General features: G+C 36.5%; 1 protein-coding gene across 2 annotated transcripts in view; it reads left to right on the forward strand.

Annotated features, from left to right (window-relative positions):
- Positions 1 to 25,413, forward strand: part of ppp1r37 (protein phosphatase 1, regulatory subunit 37) — a 67,941-nt gene that overhangs the window by 31,354 nt on the left and 11,174 nt on the right. For both annotated transcript variants that reach the window (XM_056477876.1, XM_056477877.1), the window contains exons 2-6: positions 566 to 663; positions 14,731 to 14,776; positions 17,097 to 17,197; positions 20,922 to 21,041; positions 23,706 to 23,856. In XM_056477876.1, coding sequence (XP_056333851.1) covers positions 566 to 663; positions 14,731 to 14,776; positions 17,097 to 17,197; positions 20,922 to 21,041; positions 23,706 to 23,856 — 516 coding nt within the window. The remainder of the gene's footprint in view (positions 1 to 565; positions 664 to 14,730; positions 14,777 to 17,096; positions 17,198 to 20,921; positions 21,042 to 23,705; positions 23,857 to 25,413) is intronic.

The following is a 25,413-nucleotide window of genomic DNA, read 5'->3' on the forward strand; positions in this document are numbered from 1 at the left end:
TATTTTTAATCTATTATTTGTATTTTTTCCGTTGTTTTTTTCCTTAAAAAAATAAAACTAAAGTATATATATATATATATATATATATATATAAGTAATATCTTTATGGTTTGTACTGTATTTTATCTGTTTTTGTAATTACTTTGTTGTGATTGCAATCAAAAAATAAATACAAGTGAAAAGTGAAAGTGCATTCAAAGTAAAAATAAATACAAATAAATTAAAAATATATATATATACATGTTACCCTACATATTCATATATACATGTTACCCTACATATTCATAGTGGCTCCCTGATGCACGCATAATTGCACTACACCATATACACTATATACACTATTAAATACACACAGAGCATTCCAGTGATGTCAGAAAACACAAATCTCTAATGCAGACTGATATACTCTACACATGAACGGTGTCTCGCATGATTAATCGAAACTTTAGGGATTTGAAGTCTTGTTTATAATATCTCAAATAGAGTTATTCGTTCAGCCCTAATGCATATGCTGCATAGTTGATATCAGCATGACCTTTAACCTTGTCTTTGTGTGTTTTTGCAGCTCAGAATGTGACAGTGGAGGAGATTCTGAATGCCTACAGACAAGCTTGCCAGAAACTCAACTGTAAACCAATCCCCAAAGTGCTCAAACAGACACAGGTAACATCTTTATTCTCTCATCTTTAGTCACTCTGATCCACACAAAACAAAAATTGACTCTTATTGGACAAGGGGGGAATGTTCTATGTTTTTTTTTTTGCCCCCTTTTGTGCAAGTTTTGAGTTGTTATTGGATTGGAAAATTGATGTGGACCTGGCAACCCTGCTGTTAGCACACATTCTGATGCACCCACACTTCTAAGGCTAGGCTTGTCAAAATATTCAATATATGGACTTATCGTACAGCACATGGACATGACCTCAAACAATTTTGGTGATGCATTATATACCGCCCATGGATAGAAAACAATTCTAGCAACATTTCAGCTGAGGATATGCGTTTCCACAATCTGATTCCAATGCCTGATTATTAAATTGTTGAAATGACTATAATTAAATGAAATGGTCTTAAGAATAAAATATGATCTGTTCTTTGGAAAAGGGTACTTACATTGTGATGATATAGGGCTGGACAATATTTCTATATCAATATAAATTGCAATAGATATGATTTTTAAACCCATTTCTGCATATATTTGCATATAATAAAAAAAAAATATATATATATATATATATATATATATATATGTATTTAATTTTATACGTTATCATTTGTCACTGAATGACGTTCAGTGCTCAGCCTTCAGAAAGAGCGTGATGTCACTTGCTTGATGAAGCACATCACAGACACATGCAGTTAAGACTTCCCGCGCGGCTCCCAAACGATCACTCTGTGCCACAAACTGAATGTTATTCACAGCATTATTACCTGTTATTCACAGCAAATGCAGGTTCTGTTCACTAAAGGATACATCATTCACAGGCACGCGTCCGCCCTCTCTGTGGTAACAGTTCACGGTCAGCTCACATGTGATTTTCGTGGCCGCGAAAACATCATTACATGAAGACAGAAATGACATTTTTAGGTGAATTATTCATTCATTTTCTTTTCTGCTTAGTCCCTTTATTAATCCAATTCGCCACAGCGAAATGAACCGCCAACTTATCCAGCATGTTTTTACGCAGCGGATGCTCTTCCAGCCGCAACCCATCTCATCCCTACACACTCATTCACATTCATACACTACAGACAATTTAGCTTATTTAGCTTACCCAATTCACCTGTACCACATGTCTTTCTACTGTGGGGGAAACTGGAGCACCCGGAGGAAACCCACGCGAATGCAGGGAGAACATTCGAACTCCACACAGAAACGCCGACTGACCCAGCCGAGGCTCGAACCAGCGACCTTATTGCAGTGAGGCGACAGCACTACCTACTGCGCCTCTGCGTGGCCTGGGTGATTTATACCTTATAAATACAGTATGTGACTCTTTTAATACCATTTGGAGACGTCCACATTGCTGAGCAATGTATTGTAATACAACGTGAAGACTTGTGCGACCGCCTTTGCTTCTTTCCTGAACTTGAAAATATGATTGGCAGAATCGTAGAAATGCTGGATTAAGATAGTTTAGAGGGTCGACTCGAGATCGCGATCTTTTTTTTCTATTAGTCATGCAGCTCTACCAAGTGGTGCCGACTAGCTGTCCAACATTTGAAGCAGTTCCACCAGATAAAACATACTGAGAGTCTGAGAAGATGAGGCATCACAAAAGTTTAAGCCAACCTGTTGCCTCACCATCACCACCATCTCCCCCTCCCTGACACTGAAACCTAAACAAGCTGTGTCAGAACAGTTACCTTACAACAAATGGCCCGTTAGCATACAGTTTGGTATGCTATTATGGCCATTTCCACTGTCAAAAGGTACCCAAAAGGTTATCATGGATTATAGATACCCAAATTTAGCATTTTTTTATTTAAGCTTTTTTTTTTTTTTTTTAAAGCGTGACGGTAAAACACGAACGCGCTTACGAATGTGTTAAAAAATGTGCTGGTTTGTTGTAAAAAAATCATAATAGTGACAAAAAAATACAAATTTGTGCATGTCCTTACTTCAAACATCGCCCAACCCTAATACAAACTCCACACAGAAATACCAACTGACCCAGTCGAGGCTTGAACTTGAGACCTTCTTGCTGTGAGGTGATTGTGTTACCCACTGCACCACCGTGCCTCCCTAATGTAATATTGATTTTTATTAAATTATAATTGTCTATAATTGAAATTCAGATTTTGTCATATTGCATGCTCCATAAAAGACTCGAAAGGAAGGAGCTAATCTTTTCCCTGGCCTGCACAATGTGCGCATGCGTAAATGAACGAATCACTTTCCAAGAGGTCTCATCATTCTCAGAGTTGCATTAAGACTCATTCAAAATAAACGAATCGTTGAAAAATGACCCATTAATATCAAAAACAAAATGAACAGAGCAGTGAGAAAACCCGATGCAAAACATGCTTAAAATAAGTCCTCAATGCAACACGAGCAGATCCAAATCAACACTTTTAATTTACACATTTCACTGGAGCTGTGAATTATAATTGATTTGCTGTAATTGCGTCGCCTCCTCTTGAATTTGAATGGCCTTCTTTTTGCCTGAAGCTCCCATTAGATTTCACACTTGCTGGAGAACGGGAAGCTCCACTGTGCACATTAGTAACCTCTGCTTTATCCTTAGTTGGCCTGGTGCTCTGGATTACATTTGTACTCCGATCACAAACATATAACCTGGCCAACCTCTGGCAGCGCACCAGTCACATGCCTGCTGTTTCTCTGTCTCCGTGTGTGTGTGTGTGTGTGTGTGTGTGTGTGTGTGTGTGTGTGTGTGTGTGTGGCTGCAGCATGAGTACTGAAAGCCTCTTATAGGCACAGCGTTGAAAACACACCATATTGAGTCAACAAACACTCAGTGCTTCCTGTTCTAATGACACAGACACACACTAGGGTTGCCTGATACTGTAAAATTATGCGATATTTGCTATATTGAGTATTGTGATAACGATATGTACGTCTGCGATACGCATATTGCATTTACTGTTGTAATATAATTTATATTAATTATTATTTTACAATATACAACATATTATAGTATTCTATTGTAATTTAATTGTAATTTTGCTATATATTTTGCTGCCCAAACACGCACACACACACTAGGGTTGCCCGATACTAGAAAAATATGCAATATTCAATATTGTTATTGAGTAATGTGATATTGGTATATATACAATATACTATTGACATATCTTACAATATAACATTTGCCTAGAAAAAGTAATTTTTTTTATTAACTGTGTATTAAAATAATTTATTTAATAATATTAAAATAAACAGGTGAAATATATTTTATCAGATCTAGTTGATTCTAATTCAGACTAAAAAACTGTCAAGGTGTGAACGTTTATTCTTTAATACACTATTGATGTGTTCACGCCAGACGCGGCATGTGCAAATAAATCGAATAAATAGACGTGTGAACATTTTGAGTTTACTCACTTCATTCATCAAATTCACTTCACAATAGACACGCATTCGCATCGTTGGCAGGGCTTCTGTCTGCCCGGTGACTCCAGCTTTGTTGTTTAATGGCTAACATGGTTTTTTTGAGAGAAGAGCTGTGTTTTATGGAAGGCAAATCCTGCCAATTTTAAATAAATCAAATAAACATTTGAAATTAAAATGACAATCAGATTAGATTAGATTAGATTCAACTTTATTGTCATTACACATGTACAAGTACAAGGCAACGAAATGCAGTTTAGGTCTAACCAGCAGTGCAATAGCAGCAAGCGCAGGATACAGGTATAAGTTATAAAGTGCAGTTATAGAAAAACTATGGTGATATTTACAGATGGATGTACTATCAACATTATATACTATAACAATTTCATTTTAAAACACTGGTCGCAAAATATCTGCCAAACATTTAAAAGGAAAATGAAATTATTTAATTTTCATTTTCACTTTGACAACACTTCGTCCCTGTTAAATCGATAATTAAAATGAACTTGCCGATTTAACAATTCATTTTCACTGCATTTCCGCGTCAAGAGTGCCAATATTAAAAATGAAAAGCCACACTGAAAAATAAAAAGCAAACACAATCTTTACAAAGCATGTTGTTAATATTCACACTATAATAGAGACATAATTCAAATTAAAATGTACATTTAAGCTTTTTATTGACTCTTTTATTTCAGTTTTCATTTCCAAATTCAACCTTTATGCAAAGCCCATGCTAATCAGTGGGAGGGGTGTATTCAAGTGACGCCGAGTGCTTTCACAGAGCTCGAGGGCAGAAGCACGGTTTTGATGAATGGGACAGCATGAGTTACTAATGTATATAATGGCTCGTTTCCACTGACTGGTACGGTACGATTCGGTTTGGTACAGGTCAACTTTATCAGGCTTGCGTTTCCACTAACAAGGGTACCCTTTTGGTGGGCGTGGTGTAGGACAGAAAGTTTCAGTCGACATCATTCTCGCTCGAGGAAATGTCTACAATAAAGCTGTAGGAGTCACTCACTTATCATATGAGAAGCTCTTCTCACAAAACAGATGCTTCATACACATAAATACTTGTGTATAATGTTTATTACTAACTTTACTATGAACATGAGTTGATTATAACTGCAGATCAATGACAGTGTGGAACAGCCTACTGTAACGTCTGTAATTATATTAAATAACTAAATAAATAAACATATATAAACCCTTACAGTCTCCGATATGTTACCAACTACAGAAGAACTACATATAGCAGACATTTCATCCGTATTTAGGTTTAAAACAACACAAAATATAGCCTACAGTCAGTGAAAACCTCTCATCTGTGTCTGTAATCTTTAGCAGCACATGTAGCCTCTGTTAGACAGTAATTCCATCATTCTGAGTTCACAATAGTCCAAAATGTGAAGATAATAAGTTAGTTAATCATGGCATTTTGTTTATGTTTGCTGAATAGTAATGTGCTCCTTTTTCCATCTTCTCCTTTGTTTCTTCGCGCTTCACTCTTGCGTTTGTCAGTGTCTGACAGGATCGGGTTTCAAAAGCACGTCAATAATCAAGCGCAGGTTATTATCATCAGCTCAAGAAGTTTGTTATTTCAGATATAATGTTAGACGCGCGCGAGCGCTAGCAAGAAAGCGAAACCGCTCGCGCCTCAGACTTGCTCAGGGTAAATCTGCTCTTCTTCTTGGCTTTGTGGCTGATCATCAAGACGACGACAAGGTTTGTTTGAGCCCAGATCGACCATGGCTCGTTATTATATGTATTTATAATTCCGCTGTAATCTCTCGCTGTGTATTTCAAACATGGCGGGTTTTTTGTTTTCATTCTGGCTTGTTGCGTAAGCGAATGACGTATCTCTGTAAACCAATAGCGTTCAGCTGCGCGTGTGGCTCCGCCTTTTGGTACCTTTTCTCGTGTTTGGTACCCTTTCGAAAGGGTGCCGAAAAAGTGGTACGGTACGGTTCGGTACGCTTTTTGGCAGTGGAAACGGCCATAAAAGCGTACCAAACCGAACCGTACCGTACCACTCAGTGGAAACGGGCCATACAGAAGTAAAATGCTGCTGTATTGGTACAGCAAGAGGAACAGAGGACACAGGATAACCAACCATCAAACATCCGTCTCGCAGCAGGAGTCACGGGCTTCTTCGATGGGCAGAGAAACTGGAGCATAAGTACAGTAGTCGTATAGTATACTGTATTAGGTCTTGTGACGTTAACAACTTGTTAGTACTAAAATCTTTGAAAGACCGCTAAATTAGCTCGGTAAAAGTTGGTTTTAGGTTTGATATTCCGACATTCTCGCACGCAGTTTTAGGGATTATCTGCGAATTACATAGATAATGATGTAATACCTACATTATTGAAGGTTCAGTGAGTCAGACCTTACTGTCCTAATAAAATCAAGGCATGATCATATTTTATTGTGGTCAAATAAGCGTAATCTAGAGGCCTTTACCTTTCATATAATTCATATAATCACTTGTGATACCAAATCATCAACTAGAAGTCGAGTTATTATTTGCTGTTCCTAAAACTTGGATAGGCCACAAGACTATTGTCAGGTAATGTACACTTGTATATGTTATAAAAGGGATGGAAAATAGAGGGAGTTTCTAAATGCATGACAGATTTGAGGTGAGATTGGGCAGGGTGTTGTGATGAGACATGCACGCCTGCAGAAACAGATCGATGAGGGAGAGAGTCTGCTCTGAGCTGAGTCACTGAAAACACTCACTCACACACACACACACACACACACAGAGAGAGAGAGGGATGGTGTTATCATGGCCTGATGTTTGCACAGAGATGCCAGCTTTTAACACCCACAATCACACACCAACCAGCTCATGCTGCCGCTCTCCTCCCCTCGTCTCCTGCCTTTTCTGCTGCTTCTCCTTTCTCTGGACATGTGTTTTTGAGTGATGTTGGTGTGTGTGACCTGCAGTTGTGCAGTAAAGCATCAGTCTGTTAAACTTTTCCAAGGCCATGATGGTAAATTTCCACTGGGAGACCCCAGGGCAGAAAATAGCCAGTCATTAGTGTGTGTGAGTTTGTGTGTGTCACATTGGGTGTGTGTGTGTGTGCGTGCATATGTATGTGCCTTTGTGCATGTCTGTGTGTTTGTGTATGTGTGTGTGGGTGTGTATCTGTATGTGTGCATGCGTGCATTTGTGTGTACATGTTTGTGTGCATGTGTGTGTGTGTGTATATACAGTAACTGTGTGTGTGCGTGCGTGTGTGCGCGCTTGAAAACGTGTACATGAGTTTGAATGAGTGCATGCAATTATATGCATGCATCACACTTGTGTATGTGTGCGCATGTGTGTTAGTGAGATTGTGTGCGTCTGTGCATGCATGTGTGCATCTGTGCATGTGTGTGTGTGTTTACATGTATGTGTGCGCCCACTCATGTGCATCTGTGTGTGTGCGCATACATGTTTGTGTGTCTGTGTGTGTGTGAGTGCATGCATGTATATGTGTTTGTGCCAGTATGTGTGCATGCATTCATGATTGTGTGTGTGTGTGTGTGTGTGCACATGTGCCAGTAAGATTGTGTGTGTGCATGCATATGCGAGTCTGTGCATGTATGTGTGTGCCCGCTCATGTGCGCCTGTAAGTGCATGCATGCAAGATTGTGTACGTGCATGCATGCTTGTGTGTGAACATGTGCCAGTAAGATTGTGTGTGTGAATGCATGTGTGTTTGTGCGTCTCTGCATGTTTGTGTGTGTATGTATGTGTGTGCTTGTGCATGCGTATCTGTGTGTAAGTGTTCATAAATGTTTGTGTTTGTTTATACGTGTGTGTGTGCGTGTGTGTGTGTGTGCGCGCGCATGTGTGTGTGTGTTTTTCCATCACCTCAGCCTTGTGTTCCTGTCTGCTAATTGCTTAGTCACTCTTGGAGAACTGACTCGACAAACAGGCCAGTAAAAGAACAGCAGTGAGCAGCGAGCGAGAGGAGAAGCTTTAAGGAGATTACAGCTCTGCTCTCTGTCTGTTTACTCTGCACAGACACCAGCCAGACACTTTTATCCACATTTATTCTATCTATTCTAAGGGTTTGTGTTTTATTTGAGGCTAATTCACTTCTCCTGAGCCTGGCCTGTGTATAATGAAGCGCTTCGTCATATTACATTACCAGAACAACAGTCAATGATTTGATTGTGTTTATAGAGCTCAGTTCTTCATGTTGAGGTAAAAAAGCAACTTACTGTATTTTATTGTCCTTTTGGGGGGATTTTGAGGGGCGTTTGAACACCAGATTAACGTCATTTCTTTATTATAGTACAATATAAAACTGTTACATTTCTAATTTCTGTTAGTGAACATCTCATCTTTTTTGAGTGTGTTTTGCGCTGGGCTTGGCTGGTTTAGACCGGCCATGGATAAATCTGGCACTAATGATTCATTTATAATGGTTGAAAATGGAGGTTATTGAATCATTGACTCAGGAGTTATTGACTTCATTCAATCAGCAACAAAATACTGCATTGTTGCTCTGAGATGAACTTTTTTGGAGCTACATTTGTTTCCAAAACTGTAGGAGAAAAATCTGTGATTTGAACAGAACTAAAAAAAAATACATACATATAACTAAAAAAATACATATATACATATTGTTCTGCCCTCACTCCGGTGTCTCTCTTCCCAAAGTTAGACAGGTAGATAAACTCTTTCCAACACGTGAGATTGTGGGAGAATGCTGCTTTATTCCATGCCACATTGAGTATGTTGAAACAGAGTGAAACTATGTAAAAAGATGTACATAAAATGAGCTATAGTTATCTATGTACATAACAATAATAACTGAGATAGAATATAAATACAAACAGATAATAAACTTACAGACAATGCTTCTACAGATGATCACAGGATGAGAGGATTGTAAGTGACTTCTTGTAAGGTGTTCTTTTTTAAATGAGGCAAATAACTGATTCTAATTGTCAGAATGTGTCTATGGCAACAACAATTTAAAAGAAGCTAAATGACTAGGCATTAAATTATGGATTCTAAATACTAATATTTAGTAGATGATCCAGCACACATATACATATATATACATATATATATACATATATACATATATTCATATATATATATATATATATATATATATTTATTTATTTTAATCAGTTTTTTTGTTTGCATATTAAAATGCTTTTAAATAATACAATTTATATACATTTTATTGACTGTCATCTTTAAAATTGAAAGAGCTCTTAAAAATATATATAATGAATTATTTTTAAATATTTTATTTCAATCTATTGTTCTTTTTAAATAAATTTTTTTTTCTTTAATATTTTAATGACTAACAATTTTAAATCTGTTGTGAATATGTCAAAACGCGCAGGAGTTATTACTAAGCCACTTATTACTAAGCCACTAATTATATACTTGCATGCTATTTCAGACATCTTCACCTCAGTAACGCAGGCTAGGCTGAATAGTGCTATTTACTGATGTTTTGTTGTTAAACTAAATAAAAACCTTATGAAACTGAAAATAGTCACATTATTTAGCGTTATTATATGCATGTGTATTTGAATATAACTTTATTGCCCACACTTCGTTATTATTGTTAATTTATTCGTTTTCTGGAAATTAGAACTGAATTTAGAAATAGTTTTGAAACAAATCTTTGTGTTTAACAAACCCAATTAATTATGTAAAGGCTAATGGATGTCTGTGCGTACAACACGTTTCCCTATCCACGAGAGTGAAAGTGAAAGTAAACAATGAGGAGGCACATCTCTCATTCTTGAGCTGTAGATGCTCTGTTTAACTGTTTTCTCGCTAGTGAAGCGTTCAGTTTATACACGTACAAAGTCCGCCACATAAGTAGCAAATGCGCTATGGCGCGGCGCAACTGACTCTTAAAGGGAATGGGAGATGAGACTCTGATTGGTTTATTCTCAAAACACACCTATAACTCATTAAGAGAATAAGCTCAACCCTGTTAGACCATGCACCACGTCGCAAAGTAGATTTTTCCATCCCTAAATTAGCAAAAGTGGATTCTGACGCGCCCTTAATGCGTTTGCGCCCTGCGCTTTGCACTTTGTGCATGGATCTTCAAAATAGAGCCCTTCATGTTATCATTAAAAACCTTCATTTCATTTCAACTAAAGAAGGAAAGATAGAAACATCTCTGATTGCAAGAGTAAATGATTGAGATATGTTTATTCTGGAGGTGAGCTAATCATTTAAGTAACACTTAATTGAAAATGTATTATACACATAGACATCACTATTTTGGAAGGACACTATATACACCGTATAACTGCAGGTGACCTGTACCTATACACTAACCTATACACAACTGCTTTACTTTTTTAATTTGAATTGTAATGTTGTAATGCACACCTTTTTGTCAAGCTGCTTTGGAATATATTATTATTATTATTATTTATTGTGAAAAGCGCTATACAAATGAACTTGTATGATAAAGTAGGTATATTTGAAGTCAGTTCTCCTCCACCCACTGCGGATGTCAGTCTGTGATTGGCTGAGAGTTGAATATGGCCGCAGGTGCTTGTGTAACAGCAGAAACACAAGGCTCATTGAATTCACATTAGAAGCTCAGGGTCAGATGCTGTTTGCATGGCAGCGCTAAATGTCAGGTGGCGACTGATCAGAGAACAGGTTTTAGTTCAGATGCCCCCTGCTGTTTCAGACCTCACTCTTTATACAGCTGTACTATATTATATACAGCTCTACTATACAGCTATATATTACTACAGAGCAATATTACGCTAGATTTTTCTAAACATATTTTTAATAACTCATTTCTAATAACTACTATGTCTTGTATTTGCAATGATGACAGTGCATAATATTTGACTAGTTATCTTGCATGATACTACACTGTAAAGCATATATCTGATTATTAACAGTTTTGTATTTTGTGATTCACAAGTGCTTTCATTTATTTACGGTGGTGAATAGCATTATGGGATGTTGATCTCTGCTCTGTCGACTTTTGATGTTGAAAATGTAACTTTAAAGTTTAATACAGTGACTTATTGACATTTTAGTCATTTGAAATAATAATATAATAATTATTATATTATATTATATTATATTATATAAAAATAATATAATGTATTAGAAATATGAATATATAGAGAAATAAGTCCTGAAATGTACTGGCAGTTTATAACAAGGTTTTTGTAGTGTTTATGTTTACTATGTTTACATGGACATCAGTAATCAAATTATTTGCCTTAATCTAATTAAGACAACTGTGTTTCCTCTAGGATTTTTTCCAGCTGTGGCGGCAGGCCTTTTTTACACAGATCTACTAACTACCTGTGGCGTTATTTCAATGACAAATGTCGTGAGCGCAGTATTACGAGTCGAGATCGCATTTATGTAATAGCCTACAGTATGCGAATCTCTTTGCTTGCGCACCGATTTCCTCAGCTCGTGCACAAAGCTGCTTGCGCGCCCTCAAATATCTGCTCAAGCGCAGATAATGTTGCCAGATTGGGCGGTTTTGAATTTATTTTTGCGGGTAAAAAGTGACATAGGCGGGTTGTGAAAATTTGGGCGGTTTTGCAACGGCGTGCCCACCAGCCCCAGTCTGCCCTCATAAACCTGTTTTGATCTCCCAAAGAGATGCCATAGCCCCCGTTCGTCGCATACATATGCGTAGATCAGTGTATAAACGCTTGTGATTCTCGACAGTTTTTGGGCTGGAAACAGTCAGCATCATCTGGCAACACTGAGCGCAGATCTTCTTGTGCGCTCTCAAATAAACGCTGCTGAAGTGTGATTAAGTGCGTTTATGTAACGAGTATGTCTCCAACATTTATTAGATTTGCTAGGAATATTTATGAATGTCTCCAATAGACCTACAGAGCGGTATTAATGCGTCCTGAAGTAAAGTGAAACAGCTATACGTCGTGTTTGCTGGCCTCACGCATCACGCACCTGTCAGTCAGCCAGTCAGTCAGCACGTAACCTTAAAGGGTTAAACAAATGACACACAGCACTACTACAGTCGGTTACAGAAAAGTTCACGAGGTTATAATTCACTTACCCTTTAATACGTTTTGGTACGATTATCACCCGCTATTAAAAAAATCTAATGTTTTGAATGAGAAGCTGTAATGTAGCCGTGGCGGGATAAATTTTGGCGTGGCACCCCGCCACGGACGAATTAATATAGCGGAAACCATGGACAATAGTAAGATAAAGGCGTTTACATGAGTTGCTTTTTGAATGTTCCTTTCATGATCACGTCTTACATGTTATAACACATAATTCGATTAACATCATTGCGTCTCCACGCTATCCATGTTTCCTCCGGAGTTTTATGTAATTTTCGGTTGTTTCATTTTTAATTTGTCAACTTTAACTGCAGTTCGGCACTTTCACTTTCATTCAGGAACATTTCATGCATGCCTCCCGTGATAAATGAGATATTGGATGCAACTATGAGCTGCAGGAAGAGTGTAGTTTTAATGGAGTTTCACACCGCACGCTGAATGGGAGAAAAAACCTCCTCATTTCGTGATGCAGGTGTCTGTGGTCTTCACCGACTCGGTAGGTGCAGATAATAGTGTCAGACAGCCGTGTGTGTATAGACTATCCTGTCGCAAAATACAGTGAAAAGTCCTACATGAGGGTAATAGTTTGATTAAGGTGTTTACATGTCTGTGATGCACTTTAATAATGCGGCTAAAATCAGCGTACTCCACATGTCTTAATTCCATTTCTCTTTAATTCGATTATGATCTTAATCGAATTAAATTAATCAAAAATCGCTGTCTACATGGCAGACTCTTAATCAGATTATTGTCTTAATCATATTAAAATTGAATTATTGGTGTCCATGTAAACGTATTGACAGACAATATAACACTGCAGACTATTAAACGTGTTCATAAAAGTCACTTTTTGTTTTATTTTTTGAGGTTAAAAGTTTGTTGGAAGAAAGATCGAGGTCTTAAAAGCATTAATTAATTGGGGAAAGAAAAAGTATAAATTACAAAAAACGCAAACCTGCTAATTTGTGGATAAATTTCAGCTTAAAGTGGAATTTGAAAACTTGACTTGCCTAGTTAAAATAATTAATCTAGTTATTTTAAAGGCTGATTTATACTTCTGCATCAAGCGCACGCGTATGTAGACCTGTCACGATATTAGGCATGGGACGATAACCGGTTTCAAGGTATACCGCGGTTTGGAAAAGTCAAGGTTTTAAAACCGTCAAAATTTTCTCATTGTGACAACCTCATTGTGTTTACCTCGAAGTTGTTGCATGTCCACCGTTTCCCACCTCTGAATGAGCAAGTTTGAGCTACTTGCACTCAGTGGTGTAAAGCAACAAATTACAAATACTCAAATGACTATAATTGAGTCGTTTTTCTCAGGAATTGGAAGTTGTTTTATAAATGTGTACTTTCCCTTGAGTACATTTTTAGTGCTGTATTGGTACTTTTACTCCAATACTTTCCTTCAACCTGCAGTCACTACTGTATTTCTTCCTGTCTATGGGGATCAGTTGAGTACAAAAATCAGCCCTATAATTTCTGTCCAATCAAATCGCACAGAGACAGTAAATCACATCATACTGAACAACCTCAAGACATGGGCGATTTATAAATGCAGCAAATAGTTTGCAAGCATTAAAAGTGTCTAAGAAGACGTCTAAAATCTTTACACAATGACCCAGAGACTGTTTAAACTGCATGTCACTGATGAGAAGATGAAGGATGTTTACTTTATGTTGACTGACATTGCCAAATAGTCTTAATGCCACTATTACTGACAACCCTATGAAGTCAACTGAGCAGTCTTTTATTAGAGTTAGAGTTTACCTAATCACTAAAATGCAGTACAGAATATTACGTTTACACATCCCTGAACAAATGGCATGTAAACGCACCAGCCATTCACTGCATACTCACTACTCATGACTCGATTACTTTTAAAAGGGCGACTTTTCACTCATACTTTGAGTAATATTTACAACAGCTACTTTTACTCTACGTGCACTACGTTTTTGGGCAAGTAATAATACTTGAGTATGATTTTTCTGTCGTTTTTCCACCACTGCTTGCACATTAAAGTAGCATTCAGAAAAAACAAAACACCCACGAAGAAACTCGACACAAGGAACATAAAGTCCTACTGCCAGCTAGTGCTTCAGAAGGGTTATTGCAGAGCAACACAAACAGCACGCAGAAGTATAAATGCATGACTACGCAAGACATGCGCTGTGAGTCACGCCGGTCACTCGGCGCAGAAGTATAAATCAGCTTTAATAGGTAAAGTCATTGGACAACACTGGTTTGTTCTTTAGGTTATAGGACAATAATATTAACCTTAAAAATGGTTTATCTGTTATTCAATTATTCATTTGTGCTTTGTCTTCACAAGAGAAAAACACAGAAGAATTAAGCAAAGCACAAATGAATCATAAACGAATAAAACACATGCATGTCAAACAATACAATAAATAAAAGCAATGTCAGAGCATTTAAATAATCAGATATAGGTAATCCTAAAGTTATTCATCAATATAAGTATCTTACTTATTGCACACAATCTAGTATTGTATTAATGATATGGAAAGTTACCAGCAAATCCATTAATAATTAAGCATTCATTTCTCTCTTTCTTTTTTCTCCCCACACAGGACTTAAAAGACCTGACCCAGCGAAACGAGTGCCTAGATCTCAAAGGTGAGCAGGAAGTTTCAACATTGGGATTTTTCTTTTCTGCAGCGAATGCAAGTATTTATATTTCTGCTTCTTTATTAATATTCTGTGGATATTCAAGGGTTTGGGAAAACTAAAGACCTTTTTTCAGTTATGATGCATTTAATTGATCAATTTTATTATTATTATTATTTTTTGCTAACACTTTATTTTGATGGTCCATTTGAGTATTGGTAGACTGTCTGCTTAATATCTGCTGATACAAGCATGCTAAGCAGACATTTAACTGACTATAAGAAACTTTGCAAGTACATGTCAACTTACACTAACCCTAACCCTAACACTCTACTTATAATCTAATGAGAATTAGCTGGCATGTAGATGCAATGTAACTTAAATTCAACTAACAGACCATCAAAATAAACTGTGACCTACATTTTTTATTTTATTTTATTTTTTACAAGATCTTCATTAAAATAATATAATGCTGTTCTGTTTTTATTTATGTTCGTCAAAAAATGTAAAAAGAAAACTGGAGTGACATCCAAAAAATGTCAGTAACAGCATCTTATATATATATATATATATATATATATATATATATATATATATATATATATATATATATATATATATATATATATATATATATATATATATATATATATATATATATATATATATATATATATATATATATATATATATATATATATATATATATATATATCATGACAGCAAATGTTTTTATGTTACTTTAACTTATTTTAATCATACCTGTCTACATTGGGATGTGAAAATAAGGGATACCCCCCTCCAAAAAAACAATTCCCCAGATTACTAAATATGTTTCATTGGTTTCAATATAAATAAACAGTTGAAATGGTCAGTTCCATGTTATTTATTATTATTATTATTATTATTATTATTTACAAAGGATAGAATAAATGACATACATAAAAAAAAGCTGCAAATAAATAAAAATTTAGCCAATTCAAATGAATAGCTATTGTAAAAAGTTGAATCAAGTTATCAAATCTCTTTAACCGTTTCTTCACTGTATAACTTAAACATCCTGATTAAAGAGCAGCGGATGCATCTCTCATTTAGATTTTTCATTTGATGACATTTACAGAGATGTCACTTTAAAAATGCACACATCCATTATGAAAGGATTCGACTGCTTTCCTAACTGTTTATTCTCATTTAATACAAAATGTGTTGTGTTTAAAAGAAAACCCACCAAGATCGACATGTTTAGATGTTGTTATTGTTATTATTATTCATTCATTCATTCAATTTCCTTTCGGCTTAGTCCCTTTATTAATCAGGGGTCACCACAGTGGAATGAACCGCCAACTTTATCCAGCATATGTTTTACGCAGCGGATGCCCTTCCAGCTGCAACCCATCACTGGAAAACACCCATACACTTATTCACACTCACACACTACAGACAATTTAGCTTAATCAATTCACCTAAAGCGCATGTGTTTGGACTGTGGGGGAAACCGGAGCATCCAGAGGAAACCCACGCCAACACGGGGAGAACATGCAAACTCCACACAGAAATGCCAACTGACTTAGCTGAGGCTCCAACCAGCAACCTTTTTTGCCGTGAGGTGATTGTGCTACACGCTGTGCCACGGTGACACCCATTATTGTTATTATTATTATTATTATTATTATTATGTGTATTTGTCTGTTCAAACACGCACACAAATCCCAGAGGGTTCACTTTCGCTTTGCTTTAAATCGTGTGTACAGTATCCATTTGGGAAACTGTGTCTATTCGTCACTATGGAGCGCGTCAGCTGACAGTCACGCACCGCTACATGAACTGTTTTGAGGATTGTATAGTGGCAACGTCACCTGTTATGAAAATGAAGGGAATCCTGCTCTTTTTATATTTATTTTAAAGTTTTTATGTCTAAATAAAATGAAAGCACAGAACAGATTCACATTTAAGAGCGAGGGGCGCCCCCTCGTGGTTTGGCGGTATGGGTTGCATATAGGGAGGATCGGCTCTTTAATGTTTATTGCCACCCTTCATAGAAAGATTAAAAATACAGGAAAATACCTTTACGGGATGATAGCGGGATACAAATGTGAAATACTGGAGAATCCCGGGAAAAACAGGAGGGTTGACAGGTATGATTTTAATACGTTAATCAGGTTTCAACAACTTTTTTAAAGTTATACGAAGTCATGTTCCCGAAGTCAACTTCATATATTGAGTTTGATTGATGTGAGTTGAGGTGACTTGAAAATTTCATTTAATTCAGCTAAAAAATGTAAGTCAACAACAAGTATTTTACCGTGTGTGTGTGTGTGTGTTTCTGCAGGAGAAAAGCTGGACTATAAATCCTGCGAGTCTCTGGAGGAGATTTTCAAGAGGGTTCAGTTTAAACTGGTGGATCTGGAGCAGACAAACCTGGATGAGGATGTGAGTGCTTTATAAACTCTGTGTTCTGTATTTCCGACTGCAGGGTCATTTCTGTTCTGTTCCCCTTTCAATCTTTAAAGGTGCAGCATGCAAGTTAGACACCCAGTGGTTAAAGTTGGTATTGCACGCCTGGTTCAAAACAAATGCAAGCGCAGGTGGCCTGATTGACGACAGGAGCAAGCCTGACTCTCGAGCCTAAAGGCTGGTTTAAACCGCGTTCTAAATAAAAGCAACGGCACGCAATAGAGGGAATATTTTCCATAGTAAAAGGAGTTTTAGTCCTAACCAACACCTCAAATTGATATATTAGAAACGGCTTCTGTTTCTCACAGCTGAACAACAGGATAAACTGATCCCCTCAGGGACACCTCATGTGCTTTATTCAGTGTTGAATGCTAATAATGTGAGTTTGAATGCCATTTTACAGGACATTTATTGCCATACTACTGAAAGCAGCAGCAGATAGTTCACCTCAGATCTGGAAAATAAAATAAATCATCTGAAATTGAACTTCAGTGCAAGCCAACACATATCAGTGATTCAGCATGTACATTTAATAATGTTGAAGAGGTTTAATATGTATTAATTAGATTATAAACCTTATCATTTCAATGGAGTGCAGTAAGTGCACTATTCTGTGGCTGTAGTTAAAATTCTGTCGTGTTTCGTCTGGTGCAATCACTGCAAATCTTGTCACGAAGCGTGTTGTTAGGACACGGGGTTACAATTTAACCTGCTCACTTAATCTTTACGTTCATAATATTTATGTTATTTGCTAATTAATAACCACCTCATGTGGAACTCTGAATCTGCGTCTCATTTTGGAGTCTGCTACTGTCCACCGGAGGTCACATTTCAGTCACAGACGCATACTTCGAGGGCCTTCCTGATTGAATGCATCAAATACGCTGTATGCTGAAACCCGAGGTGTTGAAATATATCTACGGCATACAGAATCATTTTTGGTGACCGATCTTATTTTGACTCATATTTTTGGAAAATGGTTTGAAAATGTTCAATAAACTCTGCAATCTAGTCAAATTGACTGCTCTTTGGTTATGTTGGGGGCTGTTTTTACCTCGTTGACTTCCAATATAATGACATTTTTGATTGCAAAGCCAAGCATGTATGTAGCATGTATTTTATGTAGAGTTATTTGGAGTACAGTGTGTGTGTGTGTGTGTACGTGTTTTTGTGACATATCAGGACACAAATCTGTATAATGACATAGGTATGACACAGGTATTACAAAAAGGAGGTGAAATATGAAGACATTGGTGACGTCCTCATTTCTTAAAAAGCTTATAAATCCCACAGGATGAGTTTAATCAGAGAGTAAAGCTGCACAGTCTCCAGTGATGGTTAGGTTTATGGGTAGGGTGGGGGCAATACAATATACGGTTTGGACATTATAAAATGAATGGAAACCTATGTAATGTACCCACTTTTCACAAAAACAAATGTGTGTGTGTGTGTGTGAGAGAAAAAGAGAGAGAGACCTTTCTGCATTTACCTTGATATGTCTGAGAAAATATAAAATAAGCACACACACTATAATCTGCTGTTTTACTCTATATAACTACTTATAAAAGCCAGAATGTATTTGCACAGGTCGATCTAAAAGGCTAATGCTGCCAACTGATGATCAATTACAAATTGTCCCTCTTCTCAACAGGGAAAACCAGCAGCAATCAAAAATGCATGATTATATGCTGTCAAGGCGTGTAGCAATCAATGAATGTCCTTATAATGTTAGTCGATAGGGCAAAAACAGCCCCCAACACAACCAAAGGGGAGTCAGTTTGAACAATACACAAGGCTTAAGTTAATGAATATCAGTAGATTTCTGCTGTCTGTGAAGGGTGTTTAGTTTCTGCTTGTCTGAGGTCAGTTTGTGAACAGGATTCACTCTGCTTTGAGGATGTAGTGTGAATCTCCAGGGTGAAGAAGCTGGAAACAAACACACATTTTCACTTGAGACACACAGATATACACACAGACAGACGTGCGCATGTACAAACACGCAGTCATTCTCAACACTTCTGTGGCAGGAGACTCTTCCGGGACAAAATTAGCCAAGAAATAATCGCCATCACACATTTATTATAATATATAGCTGAATTAAAAATACCTTAGAAAAAAGGAGGATATGTAAAAGGATTAGGTGGGGTTTGTTTGCTCAGAAATGCAGTAAACATGATAGGTTTTAAAAATACCGTTTTTTTATTTGTTATTATTATTTGTTTTCTAAGTGTAATACTGTTTCTATAGCTCTAGTGCTAAACTCAAATAGGATATTTTCTTTAGTAAAAATAACAGACCTATAGGTATACATGACAGACACACAATCTAACTGAAAACATGATGTTATGACATTGAGAGAATCTGTTGTGGTCCAGCTTATGTTTTTTAATATTAAGATTTTTTTTTTAAATCTGCAATAGGCTACCACTATTGACCCTAATCGTTGGTAAAATAACCAGCCTTTTAGCAAAGCCTGATATTTTCCTGCAGGTTTGACACAGACTAAACTAAACTGTCTGAGGCCAGTTTTACTTAATAATCCATAAGTGAGATGGAGAAAATTCAGAACAATGTCCGCTTATATGCTTCAGCGGCAAAACACAAACTGGCCTGTTAAATAAAATATTGATATAAATAAAATGACAGTGAAATATCCACAGTTTCACAGTAGCCTATATTAGGCTAAATAATTTTATGTTAATGACAGTCTATTGCCTATTGAGCCCGTCAGTTTCACTTTTATTAATTTATTCAATTACTTTGGGCACAATGAGCTAGGCTTTACTAACTATTTGCAGTGCTTAAAGTATTCACCTCAGAAGAATAAACTCTGAAGGATGAGAGAACAGAAACTCATTGTGAGAATATTACCGAGCGGCGTATATTGTGTGAATGAAGCGCTTGATGCACTGAGACACAGCGCGCATCCCTCCGATATCTGTGCACACGTTCAAAACAGCATAATACATATATACACACACACATATATACATGTATATACACACACACACACACACACACATATATATATATATATATATATATATATATATATATATATATTTATCTCAAATGAACCTGATACATTGACTTTCGTCGTTTCTTTGCCTACTTTTAAAATTTGGGTTGGGTGGGTAATAGTACACCACCTATTTTTTTAGGACTACAACACTGTAAATGTATTTCCTGCAAATACATAGCAAATTGTGGCATGTTTCAAAATATTTGCGTCTTGTTTTTTATTGATGACGTCGTCAGCGACTAGTCGACTCGACTATAATAACACAAGAGACGACTTCCAAAAATCTAAAGTTGTTCAGCCCCTATCACATATTTCACGTAGTTCGCCCACAGGATGGTAATCTGCCTCTGTTCTCACGTTTGCATTGATTTGTATGCAATTTCCACATGCAAATACTTAATTCCGCATTTGGTGTCAATCCAGTATAGTGTCATTATCGCCCCCTGTTGGTTCGGAGTGCCCTTAACATGCATCACAGTGCGTTTTTGCATTTTCATGAGCTCGGAGATTTTTTAAAAAAATTCCCGTGTATATGTGGACATGGCCTCAGTTTGTCTGCATGCATGTTTTTCTAAAAGCCCTGTCACAATCTCTTTCTCCAGCACATCACTCTTAAATCACCTTTTGTGCTGCTGTACAGAATAACTAACCGCGAGTGTGTCTCTGTCTGTCTCTCAGGGAGCGTCAGCTTTATTTGATATGATCGAGTATTACGAATCCGCCACTCATCTCAACATCTCCAGCAACAAGCACATCGGCACCCGGGGCTGGCAGGCCGCCGCGCACATGATGAGGAAGGTGAGTTCACACTGCTGAGTCCTCACACTTTCAGCTTCCTGTAATTTAAGCATCGTCTGCTAACTTGCGAAGTGTAAATCAGTCACGCAGGAATTGTGACAGCAATGCAGTTTCTGAACAAACTTGAACACCTCAGAGTTTTTATTTGGGAGTTTCGCATTTAAATCAAAGGGGGCGGAGCATCATGGAGTTGTGTTAGTCGTAGGGATGGCGGATTAAGTGTTGGTAATCCTTGAAGTTGCTACAGACATTTATTCCACTGCAATGATGTATTTCCAACTGAAACAAAAGTAGTAGGGGGCGGGTTTTTATTTTTGAGTTCAGCCTATCATATTTTAATCACAGCAAACTATTGGATGGGCGTGGCTAAGCTTATTTTGCCCAATCGGTAAAGCTGATGTAGAATTACCGAAACAGCTTTATGTGATTTAACTTGCACCGATTAATTGTTCACCTTAAGGCTAACAATGTGCATCAGCAAAATAAAAAATTTATTTTATGTGGACTAGGGTTGTCGACAGTATCAGTACCAATCGCTATTAAAATTTTAAAAATGTCCATTTACTGCCAACATTTGAGGGCTGTTGAGTGCGTTCTGACCACTGAGTGGCCATTGTGTTCACATGCTCAACAGAAATACTTCAAGACAGAGTGGGTCAATAACTAAGTGGCCCTCAAATGTTCAATTATGATCAATCAGGGGAATCCCTATTTAGTAGTTTCACAGATCTAATATATAATACACATGAAGTGGCTTTGCAAGATGTTTATATTCACAGATATAACTAGGGCCAGACAGAATCTGCGGATATTTTTTGCTATTTTTGCGCATAATTTTGTTAAAAATCTGTGGATTTATGCGGAATTATTTTGGGAGAATCATAACTAAAACCTTAATATATGATTTAAAAAGTAATACCTTTTTAACTTGTATTTAATGTTTACAATGCAAATCCAATTAGATCCACTTTATTTGGTAAACAAAGCAAGTCTTCTATATAATATATCTACTAAAAGACTGAAAATATTATTTTACAAACTGCATTGTGGATAAATTATACTAACATTTTCATATCAGTCAATATTATTACTGAAATTAATTTAAAAACTGAATAAATATCAATTTGCACAAGTAAATAAACAGAATCAATGATAAAATCTGTGGATATCTGCACGCGCTGATTCCGTGTGCACCTAGACATAACCAACACTGACAACTTTTGTTGTAATATACCAACCAACCTTTGTTGTACTCAGAATCAGAAAGAGCTTTGTGTAATGTAACCTTGTGTGCATTTGATGGTTCATGCAGTTATTATTGATTTTTGATATTATTAAATGCATATTATTGATAATAAATTACATTTGAATGAAAATACAGAAAGACTATGTAGGACAGGCCAACAAAGACTTTATAGTCTGCGGAAATTAGTGAAGTTTAATATTGAAAGGACTCTGATGGTGGCATTTTATAAGCCCTATAGAGAATCCATTTGAACCTTTTCATTGATTTGTTGGTTTGCTACTTTAAAAGTAAAACAGAAGAACTTGTCTAAGGTTTTAAATACCTGCAGCAAAGTATTAGGGGTAAAACTGCCGGGGTTATCCTATTTGTATGAAAACCAGGTGTTAAAGAAAGCCCATCAGTTTACATCTGATATATCCCATTCTTTGGGCTTCCCATGAGCTGTGGGTCTTGACCGAAACGACAAGATCTCTGATACAAGCGGCCGAAATGAGTTTCCTTCGCAGGGTGGCAGGGCGCACACTTATAGATAGAGTGAGGAGCTCTGACACCCGGGAGGAGCTCGGAGTAGAGCCGCTGCTCCTCCACATCGAGAGAAGTCAGCTGAGGTGGCTCAGGTATATGTTTCGGATGCCTCCTTGACGCCTACCTAGGTGTTCCTGGCATGTTCCACCAGGAGGAGGAGGCCTCGAGGAAGACCCAGGACACGCTGGAGGGACTATATCTCTCGGCTGGTCTGGGAACGCCTTGGGATCCCCCCAGAGGAGCTGGAGGAATGTCTGGGGAGAGGGAAGTCTGGGGTTCTCTCCTGAGGCTGCTGCCCCTGCGACCCGGCCCTGGAAATGTGGATGAAAATAAATGAATGAATGCCCCATTCTCTTTTTGATTAATTTCAAATACTTCCCTTTGGATCTCGGTATAGGGTCCCTTTGGCAAGGACCAACAGATTGAAATTTTGATTGATTTGCTGAATTTTAATGGGAAGAGAGAGGTAGTTGCTGTTTTTAGTACTATTAATGTTGTGTATGATGTATGTGTTGTAAATCTAGTGCGCTGCAGAACAAATCCCCCCAAAAGGGGACAATAAAGTTTACAGTAACAGTTACTTTCAGTAAAAATAAAAACAATTCAATTAAATGGCCTCTAATTAAATACCCTTGGCTGGGTTTCTGTTCATGAGTTCAGAAATAAAACACGTCAGTACTTTATACTGACTATGTGTTAAACCGAAGTTAAGAACAACCAAGGCACTAGCTGTAAATGCCCCACCCTCTTCTGGAAAGGGGGCAGGGAACATCAGCTCATTTGCATTTAAAGAGACCTACAAAAAGTCCTGTTTAAGTTTCCTCTCCAAAAGCGATGTTTACAGCATTGTGTATAATAATAAATAATGTGTGTGTGTGTGTGTGTGTGTTCAGACGAGCTCTCTGCAGTATCTGGATGCCCGTAACACCCCTCTGCTGGACCATTCGGCTCCATTTGTGGCCAGAGCTCTGCGGATCAGCAGCAGTCTGACAGTCCTGCATCTGGAGAATGCCGGCATCTCAGGACGACCGCTAATGCTGCTGGGTAATCAATGGAAAAGCCTGTGATGTTAAACCTATTGGTAGATTTCACATGACGTTACATCATTAGAGGAACACTTTAGTTTAAGTAACACCACACTATTTACTTCTGCCTATTATTAAGATATTAACTGTTCATTAGCACTTATAAAGTGTGATCTTATTTTATATATCAATACCTAAACCCAACTATTACCTTTACTATTAATAATCAGCTTATTAGTAGTTTATTAATAGTCTTTGTTAATGGTTTGTTAATAGTGTGAATTGTACATTTAAATAAAAATTAGTGCTGGGCAAAAAGTAATCAGGATTATTCACATCCAAAATAAAAGTTTGTTTTGACATAATTGAAGTGTGTGTACTGTGTATATTTTATTACGTTTATATAAATACACACATGCATGCCTATATTAATATTTGAGAAAATGTTTATATTTAGATAAAAACTGTATGTGTATATGATATTGATACTGTATATGTGTGTGTATATATATATATATATATATATATATATATATATATATATATATATATATATATATATATATATATATATATATATATATACACACACACATGTAAATATCTGTGTAGTAAAATAGTTGGTAACACTTTATAATAACTACACATAAATCATTTATTAAGCATTAGCATCTAGTGAATTCATTATCTGTTAAGCATTAACTCTACATTAATAAACGTTAGTAAGCAGTTTATAACTGCAGCTACAAATGATGTATTCCTGACTTATAAGCACCTATATAATGTGCTTAATAATTGTATTTTCACACTTAATTAATGATTTATTTTTCATTACTAAATTAAGTATTAACTCAACTTCATGCAGTTTTGTGACTTAATCTAAAGTGAGGACTATTTATACTTTATAAACCCCTTATAAATGACAATTAAAGGCTCCGTATCAAATGAACAATAATCTTTGCAATCTTTTCTAAAAAATAAAATGACTGTAAAGTTTAAACATTGCCAAATAACATGAGTGTCAAAATACAACATAAAACTGGATAAAACAACAACAACAATATAATAATTTAACAATATAATAAGATGCAATGTTTAAACTGTACAGTTATTTTACTTTAGATAAGGTTGCAAAGATTTATTTTTCATTTGAAGTACAGTTTTATTTGTGTATCTTTAAATTTAACTGAGCCTTTAATTGTCATTTATAAGGGATTTATAAAGCATAAATAGTCCTCACTTTAGATTAGGTCCCAAAATTGCATGAAGTTGAGTTAATAAAGCATTTATTAACATATTAGTTAACTATTAGTATATGCCTGAATAATAAGACATATAAACGTTGATTTCAATAGTTTATTAATCATTTACTAACTCATTCTGAATGATCCTAAAAACCCTCAACTACTTTAAATACAAATGGTTTGTAAATAATGCGATACTTAATTTAGTAATGATAAATAAATCATTAACAAAGTATGAAAATACAATTATTAATCAAATTATATAGGTGCTTATAAGTCAGGAATACAGCATTTGTAGCTGCAGTTATAAACTGCTTACTAACGCTTATTAA

This window comes from Danio aesculapii, chromosome 18 (genome assembly GCF_903798145.1).
Source record: "Danio aesculapii chromosome 18, fDanAes4.1, whole genome shotgun sequence".
Lineage (NCBI taxonomy): Eukaryota > Metazoa > Chordata > Actinopteri > Cypriniformes > Danionidae > Danio > Danio aesculapii.